Genomic DNA, 20,298 nt, shown 5'->3' on the forward strand with positions numbered 1-20,298 from the left:
CTCCATTTTCTGAACATGACTGATGCATCCACATTGGCAGGAGAGAATGTGTTGGGCTCATTAAGCAAAGAGATTACACTCAGTAATATAGTCCTGAAAAAGGCAACCATAACAGCAGAGTCAGAGCAAAAGCATTCATGGATTCTGGATGCTGGTAACTTCTTTAGGTGATGCATCAGAAAAGCATCAAAATGTGTTGTTTGAAGTCAAAACTTAACCTGAGGATAAGTGAACAACAGCTGAAGGGAAAGCAGGTACTTATGGACTTGAGCTGCCATGCCCAAGGGTTCCCCCAGGCTGAACTGCCAAGGCCTTTCCTTCACCACCTGATCTAAGAGCTCATATTCTAGCTAGAAGAGAACAAGTGTGGAGAGAGAGCACAAAGCTAAGCATGCTCTGGCACCTGGCCCATCTGTTCACGTGTCTGTGATGGGGGTGGCCGGCAGAGATCAGATCAGGCCAGATTTCATCTCATCCACACTGCCTGTGGATGGTGCAGGGTTGGAGCCTGCTCCTGGTGACATTCAGCTTACCAGCAAATGCCGGGCTCTCTTCCCATCCTGCTGTGACCAAAAGCCCGGCAGCCAGGCCGCCCTGCCCTGCTCAGCGGCTGGAGCCAGGCATCACCTCTCCTCCACATATGCAGCTCCAGAGCTGCCGTGGCAACAAGCACAGCAGCAGGAAGGCAATGCAGATCGTTTTTGCTTTGTCTTTTTTTTTAACACCTGGGCAAACCACCAAGCACTCAGCTGGATTCAGCTGCAACATCTCAGCAACACCAGCATGAGCCACTTGCATAACCTCAGCGATGCTCCTGGATTTCTGTCCACAGCACAGAGCTAACTGGGCACACTGTTCTGCAAGCACCACCTCTCACCCAGCCCCCGCATTGCCCATGACCCTCTGCAGCAGCCCCAATGCCACCTGAACAGAAGAAAGAACAGAGACAAGTAATATGTCTTGAAATGTAGCAGAACACAGCAATTGCTCTGCAGAATTAGATGAAGGAGACTCAGTTCCCACTGTGCTCACAGTAATTTAGAGGTGCACTCAGAGCATTGCATGCTGAGCACATCTAGCAGATTGTAACTGGGATACAATTCCAGGAAATGCTCGGTCATTTGGATGTTCTGCTTCTTGAAAGTTCTGAAACTAAATACGTCTGGCCAGACTGCTAAGCACAGCTACCAGGAGTCTTCTGCAGATTGTTTTCCAAAAGATATAATTCAGTAGGAAGGGAATGACAGCTCTGGAAAAAACTGTTTTGCCAGGCTGGAATGATGGGCAGACAAATCTTCCACTTCATCTCAAGGATACATCTAAAAGCCTTTGATTCCTAGCAGGCAGGCTGTGAAGCCAGGTCAGCTCCAGCAATGGTTTTACTGCAGAGCAAGCACAGTCTGGAGAAGGCACAGGTAGGAGAGGAGTTAGCACCTGGATTCAGTCACTTTGTCAGAGCTAAGTACAGCATATTCTTATTTCCAGTAAAAAGTCTTGGCTTTGGCTTTACTGAGTCATGTTAGGTCTGGATGGCTTCTGTCAGCTCAGTGAGCACTAAGGCAGCTGAAAAAGCCAATAGGAATTAGCATCCTCAGAAAGCAAAGAACAGCAAGGCAGGACATCACCTGTCTTCACAAGACATGGGAGTACCAGCACCTTGAGCACCGCACTGAGTGCACACACTGATGACAAATATCACGGGCTGGACACCTCAAAGGGCACAGTGGACTCAGGGGAGATACTGAGAAGGGCAACTAATACGATCAAGGATCCTCTGCTCCCAAGTCCTGCCACCGCTTCCTCAGCGTTACGGCCCATTATGCACAAGAAGGAGCAGCACTATCTGCCACACAGGTCACAGCTGCATTCCTTTACATCTTGCCAGACCTCTGCTGCATTTACTTACAGCTGACTCATACAGCTGTGAGTGATAGGAAAGTGTGTATTTATCGTGCTTAAAACACAATTATGCCTGACACCTTTAGAGGTGGGAGCACAGGTGCTCCCAAAGTTAAGAATGATATAGAATCATAGAATCACCAAGGTTGGAGAAGACCTAAAAGATCATCCAGTCCAACCGTTCACCTATTCCCAATAGCTCCCACTAAACCATGTCCCTCAACACAACATCCAGCCTTTCCTTGAACACCCCCAGGCTCGGTGACTCCTCCACCTCCCTGGGCATCCATTCCAGTGCTGACCACCCTTTCTGAAAAGTAATACTTCCTCATGTCCAGCCTGAATCTCCCCTGCCGTAGCTTGAAACCATTCCCTCTGGCCCTATCACTAATGACACGAGAGAAGAGGCCGACCCCCAGCTCACTACAACCTCCCTTCAGGAAGTTATGGAGAGCAGTGAGGTCTCCCCTGAGCCTCCTCTTCTCCAGGCTGAACATTCCCAGCTCCTTCAGCCTCTCCTCATATGGCCTGTGTTCCAGACCCCTCACCAGCTTTGTTGCCCTCCTTTGAACACGTTCCAGGGCCTCAGTGTCTTTCTTGCAGTGAGGGGCCCAAAACTGGACACAGTACTCGAGGTGCGGCCTCACCAGTGCTGAATATAGGGGAACAATCACCTCTCTGCTCCTGCTTGCAACACTGTTTCTGATGCAAGCCAGGATGCCATTGGCCTTCTTGGCCACCTGGGCACACTGTCGGCTCATGTTCAGAGCAGACATATCCTCCCACTGTAGACACTTCAAGCATGGTAGTAAGCTGCCGATACTCAGCAGGACTTAGAAAATGAAGAGAGGCCCTGGCCTGTGCACACAGCTCACTACACACAAACGTGCTCCCCTCATGCACCTTCAGTCCTGCTGCCTCTGATCTGACAGACTCCAGAGGCTTGCGGAGCCAGATGGGACCCCAGTAGGAAGGTCTGTATGCAGCACTTAGCCCAGTGGGTGACGCTGGCAGAGGGGTAACAGCTAAGGACAAATTTTGTTCCCACTTGCTGATGCACTTGAGGAATGTTTTCTTCTCAGAAAGAATGTTTTTTTCCTTAAGTCAATGTGTTCTGGTAGAATAAGCACTGAAAATTGCATCACAATAAGAAAAAGCAGCAGTCAGAACTAGAAAGGTTAAGTTTTGTGTTGCATAGGATGAAATAGTCAAAATGACCTAAATAATGAATGCCTTATTCTGTTTCTTAGCTATGAATTGAGGCTTGTCATCTAGTCACCATAACTGGAGGAGATAATCACATCAAACATATGGACAGTTCAACAGCCATGTGCGCATACAACCGAATGCAGCTCAGAACACGTAGTTCAAAAGCTATTTCCAAGAAAATTAGAAACAAAACTGAGATGGAACTTCTGAGAGACTGCTTCATACTGACTTTCACTTTAGATGGATTGGATAACATTTGCCTTGACCTTCACAACTTCACACAGCTAAAATGCACCATTTTGCTTGAGCCTTTTTAACCCTGAAGCAGTGTGCTCCAGGAGGGAACATCAGTTGTCATAATTTGCTGACTGTTAACATTTCCCAGTTTCCTGCCACATCAGGTCTAGTTCAGCACTCTGCAGTGCATGTTACAAACCCATTCCAAGGATCAAGAATCCAATAAACCCTCCTTGCTAGATCTTTGCTTTGACAAAGGCTCTTTTCAAATTAATTTAATGAAGGTAAGTCACATAAAAGCAGAGCTCTCAGAAAACCCTTTTCAAACTGCTGCATTCCCTCACAGGGACTGAGATGCTTTGGCTGGATCTACCAATTAAAATGAGATTTAAAGAACCAACATTTAATAAATCATTCTGAAAACAACTGTAATTCCCATATGATATGGGAAAAATTAGGGGCAATTATTTCCACCTTATTTGGATAATGAATCATGTCAAATAGTTGAAACAGAAGTACCTGAGTTCAAGGATTTTCCACTACATCACAATTGCTTCACAGGTCAGTGGTTTGTTATTTGATATTTGCTTTGTCAGTTCTTTATTGGCAGCGTCTTAAGGTTACAACGAAACCCAGCTATGTTTTAAAAAATGGGTGTGTTAGCCTTGAATGCCTCTGGTGCTTAATGATCCTTTCTTTTTGGTACCTAGAGAAACACTTAGCTAACTGCTCAGGACACCGCAGTGGACAGGACAAAGATACGGGCCTGTACTAGAAGGTACGCCATCAGTCTTTTGCACAAAGTTATTTCTGTCAAGCCTGAATACAACACAATGCCCTTTTCCATGACTGATGCCTTAGATACCTTAGAAGGGTTTGGAAGTGTCTGCTTTAAGAATGCGAAAACCTGTGAAGAGTACAGACGGCTCTACATTGTTAACATGGCAGCAAGATTCACAGTCTTTAGTATTTTCAGACTGCTTGCTAAGTCTGGATCCTACCTGGCTCAAGCCCTGAAAACACCCCCTTAAGCCTCACATTCCCTTCCAAGCTTGTTCCCAACAGAGGCTTTAGTTAAGGAGACAGATGACAGGACATCGAGGTCAGCTTTGTGCATCACTGCTTCCCACTGTTACCTGACGTTTTGGGTAGGGTTCCACCTCTCAGATGGCAGCTCTCCACTTTGTGGATCATCTACTGGTGGGTGAAGAATTGAAATACATACATCTCCATTCTGAAAGACAGAAATGAAAGTTGTGAATAGCCTGGCTAATGGTCTGAAGACTCAATTCAATCTCTGGCTATACGTGAACAGAAATCTTGTTGATATGAACATCCCAAATTACAGTAAAAACCATGCAGAAACTGCAAACGGTTCTGAGTTCTTCCTGGGTCTACTGTGTTAACATGTTCAAAGCTTTCCTTGTTTACAGCTTGACTGCAGATTGGTACAAAACAATCTCAGGCCAAGAATTTTAAAAGAATGCAGCAAAGCAAGAAGAACAGTAGCTAATAAAACTATATTAGTCTCTAGATAGCATATAATACCATAGTAATAGAAATGAACTTTCTATTTGTGGGGTCACGAGACCCCACGTCCCCATCTCTTTTTTCCCCCCGTGATGACTGAGTTAGCAACAGGAATCTTTAAATCCAAGGATTCCATGCTCTATCCTAGTTCAGGTATCACAACAATGCTTCTCATGGGATGTATGCAAGTTGAGCAGATGGTGCAAGGCAGGCTTACACTACTCCCTGGTGGCAGAGCCATTTGAAATATCAGGTGAAAAAGCAGGAGATGCTCTCTGAAGGTTCCACAGAAAATCCCTTCCAGCATGCAAGAGGAAGAATATTTTGGCAGCATATGGAAGCCATACAGGCACGTAATCGTCAACCTGTGTTTAATTCACCAGTGCCATAGCCCGAATAAAGATTTAAAGTTTCATAATGCCTACAATTTATAAATACTTTAAGAAGCCTGTAAAACCAATCCTCTGTTTGCAACAGTACCCTGACATGATTACTTCATAGGAGTACTGTAGCAATATCCATCACAGCTGATGTTTCCCAGCAAAGCTGACACCAAGCGTCTTTGTGCAGGCTGAAGAGAAGCTACAGATGGGTTCATGTCCAGCCAAGACATTGCCTCCAAGCTCTGCTTATTTCCTCTTGCAGCCAGCTACAAGAACTACTTACAAGCTCTTAGAGGCATCCTCAGGTGGCACAGCCCAGGCTGACAGGAAGAGTTCATGCTGTCCCCTTGTCACCCTGACCTAATGGGTTCATCATACCAAGAAGAGAAACTGCAGATGAGCTCGGTCCAAGACTGAAAACTGGTAGGGCAGTTCCCCAAGTGCTTTGTCTTGGCTGCATCCTGAGAACTCTCCAGCACTATTTTGCCCACAGGAGCTGGAGCACAAAGCAGCACTGCTCACAGTGATAGCATCTGTGCCTTTGAGCTCCAGCCAGTGATCATGGCTGCAGATAGCAGCAGCTCACCTGAAGAGCCTCCCCAAATGTTCCTCATAGTAAGCTGAAAGAATGACATTTGTTCTATAGGGAAATTAGATCCTACTTCAACACTGCAGGCCTGTGATCGGTATCCAGAATTCAGCTACTCACTGAACCTGCCAGCTGTACTAATTCAGCAAGCTGTCATCATTTTGAAGCATCTTTTCATCAAGAACATAACTACAAAAAGCAAAGTAGCACCTGGAGCTGCTGAATACCCAAGCACACGTTTATGTGCTGGTACAGTTTGCCATAACAAGGCAGTTTCTCTTTCTGGATCTCAAAAGACTTGTGCAACCTATAAATATTTTTATTATCATTTTAAAGTGAAATTAACCTTACTCAATGTTTATATTCTCTCTGGCTTTCTTCCAAATTCCCTCTTGTTTACACAGGTTCTCCTTTAAACATTTCCCAGGAAAATTTAATGATGTTGACCTGGAAAAAGTGTTGCTGACCACGAGAAAGAGCTGCAGCACTTGTGGGAAGTCTTTCCTAGCATTTCATAGCATAGGTTAAGCAATATCTGGGCCAACAAATATTTTAGTATGAACGTGAAGAGGGAAGCTAGGATTTTTCCCTTTTGCTATAGTTAGTGTTACATGTTTGAGACCACAAACAGGGCAAGGTTGAATCTGAAGAAGCCGAAGTATGGTGAGACCTGATGAAGTCAGCACAAGCATTTAGGGATCAGTGTGGTCAGGTAGACAGTGTAGTCATCCTATATACATTTTCGAAAGATAAATATATCACTTTCCTTGTTTCTATCAACCAGAAGAAGGAAGAACCCATACATCTATTATGATGGAATGAGAAGGTTGTGTTACCTCAAAAATAAAAATCTAAAGCTAAACTAGATGACCGAGCAAGTGGGATGAGGAAAATGCATAAGTTACTGAAGTGTTTGCTCAGAACTGGAACGTCAGCCTCAACCTCTCCATCTGGTCTCACCAGCAGATTCTGCAAACTGTTACTTTCTTTCATCTCCACTACACTGAAAGATGTTTTTTTCCCTCCTGACAAACCTCAAGCCCTTCGCTGATTTATTCTCAGTTTCATTTGGAGTTATCCCAGTGCCTCATCTTCAGTGCTTATATGTTGTTTCCAAAACAGCCTGCAAGCTGTTTCAGATTCCCTCAGCTCCAAGAAATATCACTACGAACACAAAGAACAAAGATGAGTGCTGGAGTATTTGAAGAGTAACCCCAAAGAACACCCATCAGGTTTTGGGTTAGTTTCTCCTCCTACCTTCAGCTGTTTCTAGAGCCAATTTTTCATCTTTCCCACTGGCACTGGGAGAGGTCCTTTCCAAGACTCATTTTGTATATACCACTTTGGTAACCATTTCCCACTCACCTCCTGCATGAGAATGTCTGGATTCAGAAACATCTATGCTACACTTCTGCAATAATCTGCAGGTGTCAAGACTTTTGTTGCTGTTTTTTTTTTTCTTTATTTATAGATCAAATTCCCATGCTACTGAAAATGATCCTTAAAAAGAAATGCTATCCTTGGCTACATGTTAGATTTGGTGTCAAGTCCAAAACTGAAGACAGCAAACTGTTAGATGACTGATTTTTGGAAGACCCTGTGCCTAACAAAGGAATAGTCCTCCTGTGCATCCAGTAATTAGAGCTAATTACAATCCTGTTTTGTACTGAAGTTTGGTTAAGCTTTTGGCTATTTATGACTAAAAGATAAGTGAAGTTCAGTGTGACATTTGGAGAGCACTCATCTAGGATATCCAGCAGCAGTGACTTGTTAGCAAAGGGCCTTCGAAGCCCAAGACATCAAATGAAGCTCGCAGTGAGGAAGAGAAATGACATTCCTGTTTGGACCCATAGGAAGCCTGCACAATCTCTTTCAGGAAGACAAGGTGACAAGAGCATTTTTGAAAGGCCTTTAGCATCTTGAAAAGCATTCTGGTAGCAGTCCTAGAAGGCTGACATTTGGTTAAAATATTCAGAAGTTCAGCAGGAATTTGACTGGCCTCTAAAAGCTTGTTTTCATCTACACCTATCTACAACAGGTCTTCAACTTTCAAATATGGCTTTCTGAAACTGGTTGGTTTTGAACCAATTGCAATAATCACTTTAAGTTGCTCCAAGACAATGCTTTCAAGCTAGGGAGTGCTGCTTGCCAAAGAGCACTTACATAAGAATATTTCACTTCCTATTAGTTGTACCAATATCCAGTTATGGATTCATCAACCCATAGTATTATCTTTTGGGTGTGATCAGTGCACAAACTGATCTAAGGGCTGCTTCAAATTGGCGACCAGGCTGCACAAGACTTCTGGACTCCAACTCAGCTCCAGTTCTCTTGCAGTCAGAGTGCACCAAACCCCTTCACTTGTAGGCTGGTTGCTGCAGAAGACTTTTCCCTTTTTTCATGTTTTTTTGTATTTGTTTGATATTGTTGTTTTACACAGTTCTGTGGGATGTGCTGAAAATGATAATGAAAAGCACATCAACAACCACTAGTTTCTTATGTACCACAGCAGGGTAAGACACCTTTATCCAAGAACCCCTTGAAACTGCTGGCGTTCACACAGTGCTTCACCTGAGGCTGCCAGCTGTGCTTGCTGGTATAATAAAGGCTCCATCCTTGCCTACAAGAACAGCATTTCATACAGGTTTTAGAATTAACTGTTCAACCATGAATCTGGCATTTAACATAAACTGCTAACTGCTTCAGTTACGGCCAGAGACATTGAGTACCAACAATACACATTTGAAAATTAGAAAACCTTCCTACATGCCTGCAAAAAACTTATTTAAAAAAACAAACAAATGAACTTTTACCTCATAAATGTTGGGGTGCCACATTTTGGTCAGGAATCTGAAGGTAGGTGGTGAATACGGATAGTCAATAGGGAATTTAATGTGAGCCTGGAAAAAGCAAAATACCTTAGTTAGGACAAAAGGAGATAACAAGCTACTACTACAATTTCCATCAGGGCTGCAGAACATCTTCATTTTATATACCAGTGCCTACGTGGACCTGCAATACAACTCTACAGTTTCAGTCAAAACAGAACAGTAATTAAAAAAAGGAAAAAAAAATTTACACCTGGGCTCTAACAGCTCAAGATCAGCTCTAAAAATAAACTAAAAGGTTATATGCCATGTCCAAATTCAAGCAGCACTATCCAACAGCTGTTGTTCAGTAGGGTAAAACAGATGCGAAAAGACAGAACTCAAGATATCACTGCTTCTTGCTGGGTTCAGAAGCAAGCTAACAGCATGTGCTGTAGTGAGAATAGCTGTTTCACATGTGCCAATGCAAAACTTTTAAACTAATCTTTTTGTGTGGAAAAGAGATTTAAACACTTCTTAGTTGAGACCCAAGGGGTTTTGCTTTTCTTATATAAAAGGGATTGATCCATCTGCTTAGGTTCCTAACACTGTACTTCTTGCCATAGCAAACATGCCTGAATACTCTTTTTGTGTCTAATAAATCTGTGCAAACCAACGAACCAAATACTGATGGGCTAGGACAGCAAACATTGCCACCCAATACCCATGCTGTCAGCAGACACTTGTAGAACAAGACTCAGAGCTGAGTCTGTTGTGCAGAGGCTGCAAAGATCCCAGCACTGGATATTATCTTCTACGTCATCCTGTCATTCAGAACAGCCAAAAAAGTCAACCAGTACGGAATAGTTCTGCACAGCAAAGCCCAAAACCATCTCCTGGCACAGTTCAACCTGCCTGGAGTCCCTCCACCAGCCTCAGATGGGATCTCCAGAGTAGCACTCCCCATCCTCTGCCCCATAGCTGTGATTGGGAACACGAGAAATAAACCCCCAGCAAGTCACACATGGAACAAGCTTGAAACTCTGCTCAAGTCCTGCCACTTCAGGTTGGGTATTGGGAAAAAGTTATTCTCACAAGAAGTGTGGAGGCACTGGCACAGACTGCCCAGGGTGGGTGATGACACAGAGATGTGTCACTGATGGACGTGGTCAATGAGCATGGTCGGGATGGGTTGATGGCTGGACTAGATGATCTGAATGGTCTTTTCCAACCTCAATGATTCTATGATTCAATGATTCAGTTCTTAGCCACCTACCCCAGAAACAGTTGCTGATCTTGTTCTTAGGACAGATTATGGGAAGTTTTATTGATTATTTCTTTTAAACAAAGTTCCAGAAACATTTACAGAATTGATTTTGAGGGGTCAGGCTGGAGGGGCTCTGAGCACCTGACAGAGCTGTGGGTGTCCCCACTCACTGAGAGGAACTGGAACAGATGGTCTTTAAGGGTCTCTCCCAACTCAAAAGATTTTATGACTCTACCTAAGTAGCTGAATGCAGTTTTACTCACAGACTGGCATATGCTTGTGCACTGTAAGCCAAATTTTATTAAGCCAAAGTGCCAGGTAGCAAGAGCAGAACTTGCTGATAAAAGTTCAGTGGCTCACACAGCTAACATGCTGCACTCTTCTCATGCTGCTGGATGCACAGCAGTATCAAGCCCTTACACCACAAGAATTTGCCCTGACATATCCACAGTCAAATGATTCACGTCTCCTTAAACAATCCTAGCCCACAGTTTAAGGTCAGTTACGTGGATGGCACTGCTCCAAGAAGAGCAGGCAAGTGCCTGTTATCACTGTAGAAGCAATCAAGTGCTGCAGCAAGGCAGCTGGAATGCGCTGCCCAGCAATGGAGCGGAGCAAAGATTTACAAAGGACAGGGCAGGTTTAGTTCAGCTCAAGTGCTTGCAGACTTCTCCAGACCGCTGGGGCTTTCCCATGCCCACTCCTGTGCTTACATGCAGTTTCGTGAGATCTAAGACATGAAACAGCCCAAGGTCTGAAATTAAAAACACAAGAGACTACAAAGCTCAGGATGGAGCTAGCTAGAAGAACTCTTGGCAGGAGCTGTATGGTCTTACATACAGGTATAGTACCTAACTGACTGAAAAAAGACCTCACTGGTAGCATGACAGCCTTGTCATGTTCACAACCCACATACATGGCTGGGTGCTAAGGAAGAAGACCTCATTCCAGCCAGTACAGACTCTCTGCTCTCACGTCATCTAAACCTGAGAGTTTCACCTCAGGAAGACTACTGAAAAAGCCAAGTCAAAGCAGCATTTATGGTCTCTGTGCATGGCAGAATCATGCTTTTAGACACTGGAAGACAGCTTCTAGTTTCTAAACCCTGTTCTGCAGTCACACCTCTGCAATAGAGGAGGGCTATTGGACTGCCTGCATAGCAATCGTCATGGAATTAATGAAAGCTGATGTTTTACTATGGGAAGAATGCCTCAAGCTCCAAAAAATGCTCCAGAAAACTTCTACCTTTCTGCAGAGGCAGCTGAGACACCAGCTCGCCTGTAATCAACCCTGTTTAGAGAAATGACAGGACAACTCTGTGGGATGTATCTAGCTAACCTGTGTTTGGCACATTAAGAAACAGTACTGAAACACAAAGAAAATGAAGCCTCTGTACAAAGCTCAATTTCAGAGCTACAAGCCACTGGAGTAGGAAACTCCACACTACAAGCAGGGATTTTTTCCTACTAAGTGCCACTTTCAGGTCCCCATGCTGAGATCATTCAGAAGATGAAAAACAAAACAGCTGTTTTTCCAGAGCATAACAAACAAATCCCAGAGAATTACTCTGCATCTTTTCTGTAACAGAAAATCCCATAAAATTACGTAACACCACTCTATACTCACCAAATGCTATTTGATTTTCTGATGGGCTAAGCTTGCCAAGAATTTCCAAGACAAACTGCAAGACTGCTTGCAAAGATAAAGGAACAGCCACAATTACAAGTCATTTTTTTTCCACTGCAAGCCCAATTCTAAGTGTATTAAGAGGGAAAAAAAAAAAAAAAAAAAAAGAGACTGAATTAAGCAATAACTTTATTTATGAAACTAAGCAATAGCTCATGAGGTTTCTTCTTAAAGTTTCAAGCTGAGCTCTCAAAACTGCTTCCTGTTCCCAGCAAGCTCAGCCAGGACTGCTACATACTGAAAGCGGCAGAGCTGCAAGGGAGCTCTTTGTCAGCCTGCCTGCATCCAGACAAATGAACCTAGTACTCGAGATTTAACTCATCTCTGTCCACAGGCACCCCCAAAAGTTTCCAGCCACTACCGCATTTACCGTGTGTTTGACTCCTACAGACATAATCCCATTTCAGCATCTTGATTTCAGCTGCCTTCTCACCCTGGCTCCTTGACACCACAGAAAGCACCTGACAGAAACAGAGTCACTCATCCATTCCTCCTTCCCCAATTTATAACTTGTCATACTTACAGACCCTAGAAAGAAATGCATAGACTCACAGACCAGACTAGCAGAAGATTCAGAGTTCAGCAGGCATCTACTGCTACTGCACAAGAGCTTCAACCTCCAAATCACACCACAAAGCATTTCAAGATTATTGTTGGCAGCATCCTCACTTCTGCTGTTTCCTATTTTACTGTCTTACTCATTGGCATTGTCAGTGGTGATCACACTTCAGATTTAAGTTTTCTTCAGACTCCATACTTGGTAAGGCACAGCCATAGTGAAATCTACGTATGTAGGAAAAATAAAATCCTACTAGATATCCAAGTCATCAGACTGAAAATGCAAATCCAGTGTTTTTACCAGCTGCTGAAGCCCTGATTCAGTCACTATGAATAACTAGTGCAGTGACTTTGAGTTTCCAGAGGTCTTGCCACATAACTGAATCAACACTTACATATTAATCCCATCACCCTCTTGGTGGGGAACACTGACAGAAGTAGGACTCACTCCTAACTTAGCTGTTTAGAAATCCAGAATTTATTCCAGCCCAGCTGTCTATGACACTTTGTTGTCTGACAGTGTTTTCATTTACTTCTCATGCTGAGAAAACCTATGCTATATTTTCAGGCAGTGAAGGCAGGAACAGTGAATCCATCCTATTTGTCCTCTGCAGAAAGGCAAGGGGGGGGGGGGAAAGCTGGGGGAGTACCCATTTCCTGGAAAGCCACCAGCATCACAACAACTGACCTGATTTGGTGATATCGGGAAAGCCAGAAGCTTTTAACTGTGGCCAATGGAAACTGCAGCTTTTTGACGTTTCTGACAATGCCAGTTAAAGTAATTTCTCTTTTGTAACATCATCAGCTCAACACAAGCCCTACGAAAACGCCACATAAGTTAAACTGAACATCTTCAGAAAACTGTAGATGAGATACAAAGGAAGCATTTGAATTTTTAAAAGATTTTGTGCATCTCCTGCCAACACAGTGCTACCTGCACCATGCATTTAGCACAGAGAGAACCAACAAAAGCAGGAACTACAAGACCACCACGGGGTTTAGTGTTAATATGTAATCCCACAAAATGCCCTTTATTGCTTGCAGCACATCCAGCATTTATACAATTCATCTAGTGGATTTTCCTCTTCCACATTAAGCCTGGATTATGGCATGCAGTATTAAACACTGTGTGCTGGAAAACACATTTAGCGGAGGTCAGCAGCCTGTTCTGCACACCAGTGAGGTTTAAAGCACCCTGATGTCCTTCAGCTTCAGAACCAGAAAAGCAGCACTAAGGCTAGGCATACTGTAATGGCTCAATATTAATTTAATAACTTTTTCCAGTAAAGGTCAATTACTGAAAAAGGTAACAAGGAATGCAAGAACAATGTTGCTATTTCAGCTCCACATATTATGACCTAGGACCCAAGCACTTTATTCTAGTAGAACGGGAGACAACCCTAGTGAGTAACCTGGTCTGTGTCCTGGGTCTGTTCAGGGAAAAGAAGACAGAAAGGGGATCTGGTAAATGCTTATAAACATCTACAGGGAGGAGAGAGGCAAATGGGTGAGGCCAGGCTCTTCTTGGCAGTATATAGTGATAGGACAAGGAGCAATGGCATAAAACTTGAACATAGGAAGTTCTGTAATAACATGCTTAAGAACTTTATGGTAAGAGTGACAGAGCACAGGAACACGAGAGGTTGTGGAGACTCCTTCAATGGAAATATTCAAGACCTGTCTGGACGCCTGTATCATCTATTGCAGGAAACCTGCTTTAGCATGGAGGTTGTACTTGATCTCTTTACACCCCTTCCAAGCCTTGCAATTCAGTGATTCTGTGCATTCTGGCATTACTTTCCAGCAGCACCAGATCATCATATTGACATTGATTGTGCTTTTAGGATAGTAGGACCACATCTCCACCATCTAAAGAACCTGAAGATGCAGGAGTCCATGGGACTCACTGAGATCCATCCACAGGTTCTGAGGGAACTGGCAGATGAAATTGCCAAACCACTGTCCATTGTATTTGAAAGGTCATGGCAGCCTGGTGAAGTTCCCACTGATTGGAAAAGGAGAATATTAGCCTCCATTTCTGAGAAGGAAAAAAGAAGATCCAGACAACTACAGGCCAGTCAGTCTTCCCTCTGTGCCTGGCAAGATGATAGAGCAGATCCTCCTGAAGGCTCTACTAAAGCACATCGGAAATAAAGATGAGATGATCAGTGGTAACCAACATGGCTTCACCAAGAGCAACTCGTGCATGACAAACTTGGTGGCCTTTTATGATGGAGCTACAGCATCAGTGGATAAAGGAAGAGCAATTGAAGCCATCTACATGGATCTCACTTATGAGGATAAGCTGATAGAGCTGGTGCTATTCAGCCTGGATAAGAGAAGACTCTGGGTGGACCTTACAGCAGCCTTCCAGTACATGAAGGGCCTACAAGAAAGCCGGGGAAGGGCTTTTAATAAGGTGTGTAGTGACACGACGAGGAGAAATTGTTTTAACCTGTAAAAGGGTAGATTCAGACTAGGTATTAGGAAGAAATTCTTTACAGAGTGGGTGGTGAAACTGAAACAAGTTGCTCAGCAAGGCTGTGGATGTGCTGTCCCTGGAAGCACTCAAGGGCCAGGCTGGATGGGGCTTTAGGCAACCTGGTTCAGAAGGAGGTGTCCCTGCCCATAGCAGGGTGTTGGAATTATTATATGATTATTATATGATATTAGAGGTCCCTTCCAACTCAAACCATTTTATGACTCTGTGATTCTAGTCCAAGTTAGAAGGTCGGGAGAATCAAGCCTTTCAAGTTCAGAAAAGTCCCTTGTTGCTCAATGACCGTATGAACAGTATTAAATGCTTTATATTCTGTATTACCTGATCTGTTTCATAGGGAATTTAAATCATGAAGACTTGAATGTGAAGTGAACTAGAAGTCAAAAAACACACTAAGTTCAAAAAAGTAAAAAAAAAAAAAAAAAAAAAAAAAAAAAAAAAAAAAGAAATAGAGCAACAAATGGGAAGGCCAAAGATGACTCAAAAAGTGAGGTTAACTTACAAAATCAGAGACTGTTTTGACAGGCAGAGGAGTCCATTCTTGCTTCAACTAAGTCATATCTTACATATCTCTATATGCAACTACCTGAGGCAATACCAAACATTTTCAAGGGAAGGCTACTCAAGCATAGAACAGATTTCTTTTTAGCAAAACTTCTTTTTAAAAAAGCTGGGACAGCTAAGTCACACAACCTACACCAAAGCAGCAAGTCTGCAATATGACCATCATAGAATAATTACACCTTTACAGTAAGGGTTTTGAATCCCATGTTAGTTTGTAGCTTCTTCGATCTGAAATCACAGGACTAACAATCGACATGAACCCGTGGCTGAACTGAATGGTTCTGGACTGGGCAGCATGCTGCAGCCCTGTTCGGTTGGACTGCATCCAGGCTCCCGTGATCTCATACATTCACACTCTGCTGTCTGGAGCATCTCAAGGGATCTGAGTAAATAAAACCATAAAGTCAGTCAGAACAAGCAGTGCCTGGAAAACAGACCTTTTTCTTCTAACATTACTCAAAAGAAACAGAAGGGGTTTTGTTTTGTTTTTTAAATATAGTTGCTGTTTGATATCCTAAAAATTCAGTCTGGAGATTTCAGCCTTACTGTAAAAACTGTCCATGACAGCTGGTGCTCATTGAGAGATTGAGTTAGCCTGCACAAGTCAGCTGCACTGAGGATCACGAGCACTTTAGCAGTTAAGAGAATACATTTCCTTCCTGCAGTGAGTTTTACTGCAGGGATATTCCATAATATTGTCCAGCTAATTGAGACAGCCACTTCGGCTCCTGTTAAAAATGCTCCTTGTCAGTGCTCTCAGGCTAGGAGCATCCAGCTGAAGACAGGGCAGCTGCAAGCACTTGTGTTTTGGAAAGTTTACTGCAGACAGAGAGATTGGAACAAGCTGAAAACTGAGTAACAACTGCCCTTGGCATCAGGCCACCTGCATACTTCTGGGGATGCTTCATATCCCATCACAATGCTGAGCACGGCCTCACCAGCCAGTGCCCACTGCCAGCTGCCTGAGGTTCAAACCTTGCTCTGATGCAGAGGTTTTTCCTGCCTCAGCACCATGCCCTAGGCTGCAAGAGAGGTAGCAACCAGCAGGAGTTACTGAATTGGAAATGGAGAGACAAAAATTTCCAACCTGTCCATTTTCCACTTGGCTTTCACATTTGTCTGCTAGCTCATCACAAAAGAGGCAGCTACCAGCAGCTATATAAGACAAAAAAACAAACCAAATGACTTGGTCCTCTTTTGTACTGCAAGCTACAGGCCCAACAGCTCTGCTAAACTTCACCCACATAGGCCAATGATAAAGCTATCATTATATATATATAATTCGCTATGAATTTCATATTCCCACACGAAAAAGCAGATGCCAGCTGAGGTTTACTGGGAATTTCCATGCTGAAATATCACTATATTCCGCTTCTAGTTCAGTCTTGCTCCAGAATTGGGTCTGATTAAGAGCAGTATGAACGGAAAGATCAAATTTTGGCAGTCTAGATGTGAGAGGACTTTTATGATCCCTGAAGTCCTCATGTTGAGGCTGAGTCCTTGGGACTGATGATTTCCATTTTCCCTGTAGTCTATACACAAGCTATATCACACAACGTGAGGTTCACTTGGAGAGTGCTCTGCAGAGAGGCTGGCCTATTTTTCAAGCAGAAACAACTGACTCACTTCTTATTTATATCTGTACAAAAATATTGACTTCCTTGTTTGGACAGAATAGAAAGAATAACTCCTAGTGTGTGAAACGGAGGTCTCCCTGTACTGTCTAGGTCTTACTGAAGGAGCTAAAGATACCCAGCAATGCTGCATCTAAAGCTTCCATCTCCACTTGGGTCTCTGCTTTAAAGGAGGAGCTACACACAAAGCAGCCCTACTGTAAGGTATGCTATTGGATACCTGACCTGGTATACTTATGGTACTAAGCAGAGTTTTAAAAACTGCTTGTGTCCATTTCTGAGAGGAAAAAAAAAAAAATCCTAACTCTGTTTCAAAAAATAATCAAGATTTGTGAATACTTGAAACTGCTTATTCAAAGGTTTGTGTTGCATTAATGGCATCTCTGGCAGCATGTGTGTAAGCTCTCCAGTAAAATGTGTATGCCCAGTCCTCGGGGTCCAGCACAACATCTCATTAGAAGCTGCATAAGCCTACAGCATATTCAGTATACTGCTCAATCTCACATTTCAAACTTCCCTGATTTGATAAGTAAATTCTTGTAAGCAGATTTACGTAGATACACTCCGTGCATATACGGAACGGTTGAACAGCAGACACTAGGATGTACTTGGGAATTATCCTGGTCATTTCCATAGTTCAGTCTGCACAAATTCAAATGATCAGCAGCAAAACAGTTTCACAACCTTTTGTATCAGGTGTGACAGAGTTCCAGTGAGTTCCACTGTTCACTCCAGTAGTTTGCACATTCACTAAAATGCAGTAGATTATTTCCTATTTTTCAGTGAGGTAAGCTATACAATTTGCATTTGTTGAGCAAAAAGATGATGTCCAAACTAGCTTCACAAATAAACACCATTTGCTTCAGCCTGTTTAACTATTTTTAGAGAATTCTCAAACAAATAGCAGCCTAACCATTCATGAGTCAGTCAGTGACTAATTGCCTTGATTCTCTTCATATGCAATCCAGGCTGTATGCAAGAGAAAAGCATTCCTCAAGGGAAACCAATCACATGTTCTGCTAAAAACTCAGGGCAGGCCTTGATGCAGTCACCTCTTTCATAAGCAGCAAGGGTAAAGGAATATTTATAGCATTGCAAGTGTAAACCAAAGCACAGTGCTGCAGTGTTACACAACTTCGTGTTTCTCATCCGGCCAGCAGCAGCTCTTCTCAAGAGATTTCTCAAGCTCGCGTACCAGCTTTTATTTAAACAAGACACATAGGTATCGAGCAACTGAACTGCAGCTGAAGAAGTGCAGTCTCTAAGAAACTTACGTAGGCTGGTTGACACGCAGAAGCCAACTAAGCACTGGGCAGCCATGCTGCCGACCTTTCAGCCACTGCTCTACCAGCTGTGAGCTGTTCCGTTCTGAGCCGAACGCAAGCACAGGCAGATCACACTCGGCAGCAGAAGCAAACACAGCTTAGGGCTCTACCACTTGCAATCCAGAGAGATAAATACAGCAGCACTGTCTCCTAGAGTAGAGACAAGGTTTGGATTCATGCAGCTTTATAATCCTGTACCAATACAACTGTATGTTGCAGCTGTCTGAAGAATGTCCCTAGTTTTGTATGAGGAGCAAACTTTGACACACCCATGCAAAATGCCACCCTGCTGAGCGTCCCCTAGCTGGCTGCAGAAAATAGCATCAAGTCGTGAGGTATTCACTGTTGAGAAGTCTGCATTTGAGCGTTTTTTCCACATTACTGCATAACAATGTGCCTGTCAGCTCCATTATCATAGGGTATTCAGAGATATCAAGTTTAAGTTTAAGCTAAAATAAGTGCTTTAGCTGATACATATCCATTCTCATGCCTCAGGCTATTGTTTCTACGGTAACAGGGTGCTTTTTTTTTTTTTCCTTTTCCTTAGTTGTGAGTCAAAAAAGCATAAAGCATCTCTACCTCTTTTCACCCCTGCCATGGGTTTTAGATGATCTGAAGCTCACAGGGTAATACAGACCTTAACTCTGCAGCACAGCTCTAAGTCATCTCCCTGTTGTAGCAACCATGGACCATCTGAAATTTTGTTACAAGTGGCTAGAGAAAAAACATCTATAAAATGGTTGTTCTTGACCATCACTAGTACATGTGACTAGTACATTAGATGACTAATAAGACATCTTTCAAGCCAGATGAGAGAAAATACAACACAGAATTGAGAGTTAGCATTCATATACTCCTACCTGCGTTCCAACAAGTTACTATGTAAATGGCTAACATGACATCTAGATAAAGCCAGAATGTGCAGTTTCCTGAAATACCTCCTGAAAGTGCGGGCAAAAGATTGAAAAGCAGGTTGATTCCTCTGCAGTGCAGCACAGTTACCAAGGTAACCTTTGCCCCTCTGATTAAAGTAGAGACAGGATGATAAAAGCTGAGTTCTGTACATGAACAAACATTCTTGAAATTAAAGTTATATCTAATTAATTTAAATAATTTATATTAAATTTGAAGCCATAGCTAGTAAGAGTAACAGCCAGGAAGAACCAGTGCAGACTACTGCAGGTCAAGCAGCCCCCAAGGTCAAACCAGAGCTGTGCAGTGAGGCATGTGTAAGATGAGAACATGCAGGTTTGCTGAGTGTATGAACAGAGAAAGCTGGACCTTGCCTGATCACCAGAGGAATCCTGAGCAATTGCATGAGTGATGACTCTCTAACAGCTCTAACACTACACACTAATGCCTACCTGTACGTGGAAAGGAAAAAGGAGGAAATTGAACTCAATTAATTTGTTTCTGTATTTAAGCATATGTCACAGATAAAACACTTACTCAAAATGGCAAGTCTGACTTAGCTTTGAATGAAACTTGAGTGACAGATAAGCAATCATACAGAAGTGTCATATTAGGAAGATGGGTAGATTATCACAGATTGATAGTGTGCATTTAGTGAGGAACGTGACTGAAGAAACAATTTCAAATACTACAGTAGAAAAAGATGCAGCAAAAATCTAACAGAGTAATCCATATGGAGCAGCAAGATTAAACAGCAGAGGTAGATTAAAAGAGAACTCAACAAGAGATGCTACAGCCGTGTCTATGGAGATGTGTAGCAACAGCTCATGCCTGAAGAAAATGATTTTTCAAGAACTTAGAGCAAGTTCTACATTGTGAGATACTGCTTTCTATCTAGAGTTCTCTGGTGAATCTGGCAAGATCTACTTTTCAATTTCAGCTTTTCTTTTTAAGGCATTGGAGTTTAAGAGCACTAACTGAATGCTGGTGAAACAAACAACAAGAGCCAGCCTTCCCGTAAGTCCTCCCATACATGACAGAAATCACGTAGCACTTTCCTATTTCTAAGACTCCACAGAAACAAGTCACACTGTTTTCCTGCAAAGATTCATCTAAACGTTCCTCTGTTGCTTAAAAAAGTGGTATGATCAACACACACAAGTATCTGTGACTACAGATCGCTGCCACTTACTCCACA

The 20,298-nt window shown here is 43.0% G+C and overlaps 1 protein-coding gene across 1 annotated transcript in view; it reads right to left on the minus strand.

Annotated features, from left to right (window-relative positions):
- Positions 1 to 5: 5 nt before the first annotated feature.
- UBE2R2 (ubiquitin conjugating enzyme E2 R2) overlaps positions 6 to 20,298 on the minus strand; it is a gene marked incomplete at its 3' end in the record, with an annotated part of 49,603 nt that continues 29,310 nt past the window's right edge. Inside the window, exons 2-4 of the mRNA XM_042831130.1 lie at positions 8,661 to 8,747; positions 4,482 to 4,579; positions 6 to 93 (exon numbers count right to left, since the gene is read on the minus strand). Of these exons, the coding sequence (XP_042687064.1) occupies positions 6 to 93; positions 4,482 to 4,579; positions 8,661 to 8,747 (273 nt within the window). The remainder of the gene's footprint in view (positions 94 to 4,481; positions 4,580 to 8,660; positions 8,748 to 20,298) is intronic.

Source organism: Centrocercus urophasianus, unplaced genomic scaffold, assembly GCF_019232065.1.
Source record: "Centrocercus urophasianus isolate 14NV4802_14NV808 unplaced genomic scaffold, USGS_Curo_1.0 seq_35, whole genome shotgun sequence".
Lineage (NCBI taxonomy): Eukaryota > Metazoa > Chordata > Aves > Galliformes > Phasianidae > Centrocercus > Centrocercus urophasianus.